Below are 10,001 nucleotides of genomic sequence, written 5' to 3' on the forward strand. Positions count from 1 at the left end.
TTTTTCAGCAAGAAACTTCTATCCAAAAACGCAGCCAAAGAGCAGATTTCAGCAGCGTTTTTGATCCTCATCATCCCGGCAAAGACAGTAAATTTCAGCCATGGAACCAGCCCGAAACAGTCATTTCCAGCCACCAAGAAGATCCCAGATTTCAGCCTAAGCCGCCGCCGTCGTCATCGTCGTCGTCATCGGCATAGTCCCATTGCATCAGTCCATTGCATTCGCATTGTACACCTTTGTGCAATCAAAGTAGACCACTCTCGCCGACGAGAGTGGGGCCTTCGGAGGAGGGTTTTACAACCTCTCGGTGTCGTATCTCTTCTCTCTCCTTCTCTCAGTCTCATTCACTTGCACGCACAATATCCACTCACTTTGTTCGTGACCACAGCACTCTACAAGACGGAAAGCTCTCTCTTTCCCTAAGAACTAAAAGGAACCTTGAGCAATAAAGATCACTAATCTTGAGAAAATACAACATTCATTTCCACTGCACCTTACAAATCATTTGAACACATAATACTTCCTGTGGGGGTTCTTTGGACCTCGACTCGAGAGCCAAGATCGGTTCTTCGTGATTGATCGAATCTGCAATGAGGTTAGCTTCACTAGAAAAAGTATTAACTAAACCATCATCCTTGTGAACAATCACATCATTATCATGCAAATCATCATGCTCGTGAATATTCACATCTTGATCATGCAAATCATCATGCTTATCATCTCCCTTATCATTATCATGCAAATCATATATCGTGCTTTGGAAAAGAAGAGACTGAGAGAGTCTCCTTCTCCTGAATCTCTCTAAGTTGTGCCTGCACATTAGAAAAAAGTAAGACCAATGCAGCTTTTCTTTCGTTGTGCTCAGGCTCTATTTTAGCTCTTCTTTCTTTGTACTTGCGATCCATTTCTGCTTTTCTTTCTGCATTTCTTGCTTCGCGTGTCCATCATCATTTTGTCGAAAACCTCTATAAGAGTTGGTGCAATCCTTGGCGTGAATGGGGAAGAGGGAGGGTCGGAAAAACCTCCCGGTGGGGAAAATTCTTCTTCACCACCCTCATGCTCATCATGTAATGTGCAGCGGAATGAATGTTGAACTTTGCTCAAGATGAGTGCTCCGAACTGTGATCAAGGTTCCTTTTACTGACGGAAGGGCGAGCCTTTTGTTCCTTTAGTGAGGGAGTGCAATGGATACAAAGAAAGTGAATGGACACTATGCGTGAAAGTGTATGAGACTGAGAGATAGAGAGAGAAGATAATACGACACCAGAGACGTAAAACCCTCCTCCTCTCTATGGCGAGAGCAGTCTACTTATGATTGCACAAATCTCTACAATGCTTGGACTTGCCGACGATGTCGACGACGATGAGGACGACGATGAGACGCGCTGAAATCTGGAAACTCTAAGGGCTGAAATCTGCAAATCTTCTATCTGCTGAATTCTGACTCTATGTCGGTGACGACGATGCAACGACGACGCGCAGAAAACTGGAACTCTAAGGGCTGAAAACTGAAAACGCTGATGGTTCTTGAGGTTCCGTCGAGGAGAATCTGCAAAACGCCGGGGTATAATGCAGATGCAAAAACGCTAGGGCTGAAAATCTGCTGCTGTCGCCGGTTTCCTGCAATGCAAAACGCTAGGCTGATCTGCTGTGTCTTGACGACGCCAGGGCTGATCTGCTGTGCACAAATCGCCAAGGCTGATCTGATGCAAAAACGCTAGGTCTTCTGTGGAGAAAACGCCAGAGTAGTCGCGGGGGTTGGTCTTGCTGAGAAGTTGCCTGTTGAGCAAGGTGCTCCTGCTGCCTCTTTTGCCAAATAGTGCTAGCCTAGGTTCGCTTATATACAAACTTACTCAATTTGCCCTACCTACTTTCCAACAAAAGACACTTAAAAATAATAAGTGAAAAATGTCAAAAATAGGGAAAATAGGCTAAATGCACTCGAAAATTCCCCTGAAGGATTCTGATGGATTCTGAAGGGAATGCTTATGATCATGCTGTGTGCAACCAGAGGATATGCATCTACACTAAGTGCCTGGGCATGCACGGTCTGCGAACAGACTCACAAAAGTGCCAGAACACTTGCTAATCTAGATTGATTGGACTGACGGAACCCTTGTTGTGCTATAGCTTGTCCACGGACACATAGGGTTGGATGTGTCACGTGACATCCCCTCCTTTTCAAAGTGAGGTACTGGTACCGGACTGTATGGCGTCCAGGGAGATCACCAATAGCATCCAGAATCCTGGAAGAGACTCTTCGTCGGCCCACTCTGATGTGTGGGTCGTGCGGTACTTGAACTTCATAAAAGTCTACAACGCTATCTTCTTTGGGCCGCGCCGAAAGCGACACAAAGTCTTGTGTGGCTCCTTTAATGCTTCAACTTCGTCGAGTGTCATGCTTCTTTCTTCTTCAAGAATCTCCATGGCTGAAAATTCCTGAAACCACTTCCAACACAAAAACATGAACATAAATATTCCATGTAAAGTGAATGGAAAAAACCTAATCTTCCTAAAAGACTGTGCATGCAATGTAGATGAACAAATAGACGGAGTGCCAAACAAATTATCATGCTCATCATTATCATTCAAATCATCATGCTTATCATCATGCAAATCCTGTGTATCATGCTTTGGAGAAGACGAGACCAAGAGATTCTCCTTCTCCTGATTTTGTTCAAACTGCGCGTGCACAATTGAAAAGAGTCGCAAGAACTCTTTCATGTGTTGGTCGCTTTTCTCTTTTCTTGCTTTGTTCTCGCGATCAAATTCAGCTTGTCTTTCTTTGGCTTCCAATCGTGCTTCACGCCTTATGGTTGCCATTCCTTCTTCGTATTCACGATCTATGGCTGCCCTTCGTTCTTCGTAGGCCTTTCTTTCTGTTTCTCTTTCTGCTTTTCTTTCTTCGCGTTCTAACTGTCTTTCCATAAACAATTGCTCCAACTCCTCCATAGGAGTTAGTGCAATCCTTGGCGTAGATGGGGAAGGGGGAGGGTCGGAAAAACCTCCTGGTGGGGAAAATTCTTCTTCGCCTCTCTCATGCTCATCACCTTCATGCGAAGTATCCAATCCGCTTCGAGTGATGACCATCCACGGAAGTCGTGGGTTCTTGTGGTCTTGGGTTCTTAAGTTCACGAGGAACTTGGATTCTTGGGTTCTTGAGGGTCTTCAAGTTCTTGAGGTTTTCTTTCGCTTGCAATCTGTGTTTGAGAAGGATCTTCTCTTCACCCTAGTTCTGCTCTTTTCCATGGGTGCACCCCTTGGCGGCCTTGCGCTGACACCAAGGTTGCCTTTTCCCACCTCACGTCAATTGGCCGGCCGCTAAGTGCACGGTCCGCTCTCAATGAGTGAAAAGAGGCACAAGGGGAGGCTGGACAAGCCCTTCTTTCTTGGGATTCCTGTCCCTCTTCAGAAACACGATTAGGAATCGACACACCCAAGCGAACTTGGGTTCGTGCGACCGCAACAAGCAAAAAAAAATTTGTGATTCTTGTGGTTCTTTCCTTGAGTGATACAGAACACTGTCAAAGCTCTGATACCAATGTAAGGTGCAGCGGAATGAATGTTGAACTTTGCTCAAGATGCGTGCTCCGAACTGTGCTCAAGGTTCCTTTTACTTACGGAAGGGAGAGCCTTTCGTTCCTTTAGTGAGAGAGTGCAATGTATACAAACAAAGTGAATGGACACTGCGTGAAAGTGTATGAGACTGAGAGATAGAGAGAGAAGATAATACGACACCAGAGACGTAAAACCCTCCTCCGAAGGCCCCACTCTCTATGGCGAGAGCGGTCTACTTATGATTGCACAAATCTCTACAATGCTTGGACTTGCCGATGATGTTGACGACGATGAGGACGACGACGAGACGCGCTGAAATCTGGAAACTCTAAGCGCTCAAATCTGCAAATCTTCTATCTGCTGAATTTTGACTCTATGTCGGTGACGACGATGCAACGACGACGCGCTGGAAACTGGAAACTCTAAGGGCTGAAAACTGAAAACGTTGATGGTTCTTGAGGTTCCGTCGAGGAGAATCTGCAAAACGCCTGGGTATAATGCAGATGCAAAAACGCTAGGACTGAAAATCTGCTGTTGTCGCAGGTTGTCCTGCAAATGCAAAACGCTAGGCTGATATGCTGTCTTGACGACGCTGGGGCTGATCTGCTGTGCACAAATTGCCAAGTCTGATCTGATGCAAAAATGCTAGGTCTTCTGTGGAGAAAACACAGAGTAGTCGCGGGGGTTGGTCTTGCTGAGAAGTTGCCTGTTGAGCAAGGTGCTCCTGCTGCCTCTTCTGCCAAATAGTGCTAGCCTAGGTTTGCTTATATACAAACTTACTCAATTTGCCCTACCTACTTTCCAACAAAAGTAACTTAAAAATAATAAGTGAAAAATGTCAAAAATAGGGAAAATAGGCTAAATGCACTCGAAAATTCCCCTGAAGGATTATGAAGGATTATGATGTGAATGCTTATGATCATGCTGTGTGCAACCAGAGGATATGTATCTACACTAAGTGCCTGGGCATGCACGGTCTGCGAACAGACTCACAAAAGTGCCAGAACACTTGCTAATCTAGACAGACTGGACTGACGGAACCCTTGTCGTGCTGTAGCTTTTCCACGGACACATAGGGTTGTATGTGTCACGTGACACATCACCTCCATGCAAAGTATCCATTCCGCTTCGGGTGATGACCATACACTGAAGTCTTGGGTTCTTAAGTTCACAAACAACTTGGGTTCTTATGGGTCTTGGGTTGTTGGAGCTTGAGTCTTGAGGTTGAGGTTCTTCTTTACCCAAGCTCTTCTCTTTTCCGCGGGCGCACCCCTTGGCGGCCTTGCGCTCACACCAAGGTTGCTTTTTCCCACCTCACGTCGATTAACGTCGATTGGCCGGCCGCTAAGTGCACAATCGCTCTCAATGAGTGAAAAGAGAAACAAGGGGAGGCTGGACAAACCCTTCGTTCCTGTCACTCTTCAAAAACACGATTAGGAATCGAGACGCCCAAGTTGACTTGGGTTACGTGCGACCGCAACAAGCAAGAAAAATTATGTGGTTTTTTCCTTGAGTGATACAGAACACTGTCAAAGCTCTGATACCAAAAACGCCGATGCTTCTGTGGTCCTATCGCGACGAATCTGCAAAAACACTAGGGTGCTTTGCAAACTAAAAAACGCCAGATGTGTGTCCTGCTACAAAAATGCTACTGATCTGGTGAGTCTTGTTGTCGCCAGGTTTGCCTACAAATGCAAAACGCTAGGGCTGATCTGCAATGGAAGGAAAAATAATGGCGCTTCTTGTTGATGGCTGAAAACACTGAGTCTTCTTGCCAGGGGGATCTTCCTTGAGAAGGTGCACTGTTGGATGTCAAGTCCCTGCTGCCTCTTCTGCCAGAAAGTGCTAGCGTTAGGGTTTCCTTATGTACTTGCTTGCTAACTTTGCCCTACCTAGTTCCCAACAAAAGTCACTTAAAAATAATAAGTGAAAATTGGCTAAAATAGGGAAAATAGGTCTATGCACTGTAAAAATGCTCCTGATGGGTTCTGATGGAAATCTGATGATCATGTTGTGTGCAACCAGAGGATATGCATCTAATTTAAGTGTCTGGACATGCACGGTCTACGAACAGACTCACAGAAGTGCCAGATCACTTCTTAATCTAGCTGAACTAAACCCATGTCATGAAGTAGCTTGTCCACGTACACATAGGGTTAGATGTGCACGTGACAAAAGAATGTCTTGAAGCTCATTGAGCAGAAACTGCAAATATTCTGTTGAATCCGTGTCTTGGGTTCTTTATGGCTTATGCCTTGTAAGACAAAGCGATGAAGACGGGAGCGCGCCCGATGCGCAATGAAATAAGGGTGGGAGTGGCTAATAAGTCCGAGGTCAGAGCAGGAAGATACCTCAAATAAATTCCAAAGTATCTGGTTTGCTCTGGCTGCTCTTTTGTGAGATCGGTATGCTTTCAGAAAAGCGCACGCTTGGTGCTCTGATACCACTGTCACAAGACGGGCACCACGTGCTAATAGAAAAGAACACACTTTTAGCACTTCAATAACAACTGAACTGAGAGAGAGAGAGAGAGAGAGAGAGAGAGAGAGAGAGAGACGACACGAAGTGGCAGAAATCCACCCTAGAGAGTATTGGCCCCAAACCTTGGCACCCCTTTCGGTATTTCTTAATATTGCATCAACACAGTACAAGCCGGTACTCCAGACTCTGCACCTTCTCCAAGAAGCATGCCAGAGAATGAGCCCTAACCTCATATTTGAAGACCCTTGGCCTAAAAAGCAGTTACACTGAAAAGCCTTCAAAACTCAAAAGCTTCTGGTCCAAAGCAATGCTCAAAAGCTCTCAGCGTAAATTCCGGAATTCCGTACAGCTCCCACGTCAACAGTCAACGCAAAACGCGGAAATCCGTACAATTTGGCACGTCATCAGTTCAACGTGAAATCCGGAAATCCGTACAATCTGCCACGTCAGCAAGCCAGCGGAAATCTGTTGCTTTCTTCTTCTGTTGCTTCTGCTTCTTGTAGGACAGATGCATGTTACATGATAGAGAAACATAAAGCCGTCGATGAACACTCCCCCCGCAAATAACCATGCAAGTCCGGGCCATGAGCTGTTCAACGACTCCAAGGTTATCAGCTCGAGAAAAGACACTTGGTGAGAGATGTCCAAAAAATTCAAGTCGTAATCTGCTAGGGTTTCCATGGCAAGCATTTCAGGATACCCCACTCTGCCAGAAGCAACACTCCAAAGGATGGTGTCAGAAACCATATAACTTTGGACAAAAAAATTCTTGAAAGCTTGCCAAGTCCTTGGAGTGTGCGGCTTGGGCAGCTATAGATATCCACCACTATATGACACTACTTTTGAGAAAAACATTGGCTCGAAAAAAAATTGATCCTTCTCGTGCAAGTGATCTTGAATTCCTTATTGCTTATGCCCTGTAAGATAGAGCGATGAAGACGGGAGCGCGCCCGATACAATGAAGTTGTACGATACAAGTGATCTTGAATTCCTTATTGCTTATGCCCTGTAGGATAGAGCGATGAAGACGGGAGCGCGCCCGATACAATGAAGTTGTCAAAGGTGGCAGCAGAAGATGCAATGAAGACAAGAACTGGCTCGTGATCCGGTGGGTACCCCAACTCTGATCTAGAACACCTGCAATGCCAGACACATGAACAAGGCACACCTGTGGAGAAGAGAGATTAGAGACAAGACATTTGAGAATGAGAGAGAGAGAGAGAGAGAGAGAGAGAGAGAGATCTGGGAAAGGCTCTCCATGCTGATGACAATCTGCTCATACAAGTGACCAAGGGTGGTCTGGCATAGAACTAAAGTCTAACATGCCCAATGGATAGACCCGAGGTGCACACAACTGCGACTGCTACTAACACTGCCAATTGCTCCTACTCACGAGACCATAGGCTCGACCAACACACTGGCCAGCACTCCACGAATGGAAGGAGAAGGACGTGCCTCAAGGCAACCATCAAAGCATGGCTGCCCTCCAGGGATCGGGAATCTCTCCTCTCCATGCCCTCCTCAAGATGCCCTGAGGAAAGACGTTGGGGATGGGAACTCCAGCTGACCATCACAAGGTGAGGGAAGACCTGCCGGTGTGTGGAGATGTGCAACACCCCCACGGCAGCCCAAACACGCTACAGGAGCAGATGCCCCAAAAACGCTAGGCTGGGCTGCTATCTCTGCCGCCCACTGGCCTTATTAGGCTGTCCACTAGGGCACCCAAGGGAGGGCGCCCCCTGTTGGGGCTGATCTGTATGCCTCAAGATGTGAACCCCCCGCCTGCCTATTTAGGCCATCCAGAGATCTGCCCGACCCAAGCTTAGTCTTCACAACCCTAGGAAATAGGGAAATACGGCATCTGATGCCCATGGGCACTGGGGAAAAATACCTAGGGCACTACTAAGAGCCTGCAAGGCCATGGAACTAAGCCTAAAACCCAAGGCTAAACATGGCTAGACACAACCCGACATGGGAACCCTACCTCACACTAGCCTTGCAAAGCCACAAAACAACCCTTACTCCCTAGCACCTATCCCTGGGAGAAATTGGGACCGACTAGACAAATCCGGAGAGATACCTGAACTCTACCACCCCCTCTCAGCTGCTGGAAAGGAAGTCGGACTAGGGAGCTGAAGTGAGCAATCTGCAACTATAAAGAGAGGGTTTTGTGGACGAGGATATCTGCTACATACTTTGCAATGGAAAAGTATCCTGCACTATACAATCAAACTACTACCCCCGAAAGACGTCCGGAAAGTACTATGTTGTCCGCTGAAAGTAAATCCACCTTTATCAAGAATCTCCTCAAACAAACCAACTCACAAGTCGCACAACCAGCATCCACTGTTGCTGACCGCTCCAAGAGTATGGAGAGTAAAAAGCATAAAATATTGATATCCGGATCATTTTCCAACTCTGAAGTGTCCACCCTCAAGGAAAGAGTCGGAAATCTACACCTCCGGTCATACACCACATGCCAGAAACTCCAAGCTGCGATGGAAGTCCAAGGAAAGGGTAAAAAGCATAAAATATTGGCATCCAGATCACTTCCCACTCTGAAGTGTCCACCCTCAAAGAAAGAGTGAAAAATCTACACCTCCGGTCATATACCACATGCCAGAAACTCCAAGCTGCGAGGGAAGTCCAAGGAAAGGGACAACCAAGGCTATCAAGGAACTATATGTCCAAAACTAAGGGTAAAAAGTATGAAATACTCGTATCCAGATCATTTCCCAACTCTGACGTGTGCACCCTCAAGGAAAGAGTCAAAAATCTACACCTCCAATCATATACCACATGACAGAAACGCCAAGCTGCGACGGAAGTCCAAGTAAAGGAACAACCGAGGCTACTAAGGAACTATATGTCCAATGACGAGGAACCAAAGAACTGCACCAACCATCATATAGAATGATGAACTGCAAACAAGAAAATCCCTAAACTTAAGAATGATAGCAACCAAAAAAGTTGATTCTCTCATAAGAAAAGGCTCCCACATATGCAAAAACAATTCACTACTCTTTGTACTTTTGGCAGGGCCACAATGCGCATAACAATGATCCTTTACAAAATAGTAATAGTACTAATACATAAAAAGTAAAACGTCCAATCATGCAATGCCTAGATCAAGTTTCCCTATCCTATATCCAATGATCAGTTTCTGAGCTACCTGACCGATAAGTCTTAGTTATGACTGCTATTTACTTTGATTAGAATATGCACAATGGACATTTTATTCTTAACAATGACCAACTGCCCTATGTGAAGAGTGAAGAGTACCTCGGGTTAAACGATCTATACTACTTGCCAGAACGCTCTGGCTTTTAAGAACCCCTTCAACTCCACCATCAAAGTTGTTCATGACAGGACCCAACACGGAAGCGATGCCTTTTGCAAGAACATCCACATCTGGCTTGCGTTTGCCTGAATCAGAGTAGTTATCACTAGCCACAAGATCTTTCGCTTCATCTTTAGCTACTGACGATGCTTCTTCTTGGCCGCGATCATTAACATCTGGGTTGCGCTGGCCTGCATCAGAGTCTCCATCACGAGTCCCCTCATCTTGAGCGGCTGCCGATGCCTCAGCAGCCACCCTGTCGTCGGCACGGGAGTCTGTCATCCGGCTAATTTCGCGTTTTACTGAGTCCCTCTCAACATAGTCCCTCTATCCTTTTTACGAAGGCTATTTTCACGAGAATGGAGGAATTTGAGTAGCCCAGGGTGGCCACATAGGCCCGATAAAGTGGAGGGGTGGTGTGGAGGGGTGGTGACCGTCAGTGTTAGAAAAAAACCGGGGTATAGTGTATTTTAACCGGCTAAAATCATAAAATCCCGGTTAGATTTTGAGCTTGCCTTGAAGAAAACTGGCAAATTTACACAAGTTATAGCCGGCAAAAGCTTCAAATTTTGACCTAGAAACCGATAGAACTTCAAGTTTGCCCTTATTTTCTTCGGCTAGG

At 46.1% G+C, this 10,001-nt stretch overlaps 1 protein-coding gene across 1 annotated transcript in view; it reads right to left on the minus strand.

Moving 5' to 3' along the window:
• The window catches only part of LOC147435464 (SNARE-associated protein-like protein), a 53,733-nt gene extending 44,007 nt beyond the window's left edge, over window positions 1-9,726 (minus strand). Inside the window, exon 1 of the mRNA XM_086488529.1 lies at window positions 9,322-9,726. Coding sequence (XP_086344655.1) covers window positions 9,322-9,661 — 340 coding nt within the window. The 5' untranslated portion in view covers window positions 9,662-9,726. The remainder of the gene's footprint in view (window positions 1-9,321) is intronic.
• Window positions 9,727-10,001: the final 275 nt, after the last annotated feature.

This window comes from Adiantum capillus-veneris, chromosome 18, assembly GCF_014529385.1.
Source record: "Adiantum capillus-veneris isolate H3 chromosome 18, ASM1452938v2, whole genome shotgun sequence".
NCBI classification, from domain to species: domain Eukaryota; kingdom Viridiplantae; phylum Streptophyta; class Polypodiopsida; order Polypodiales; family Pteridaceae; genus Adiantum; species Adiantum capillus-veneris.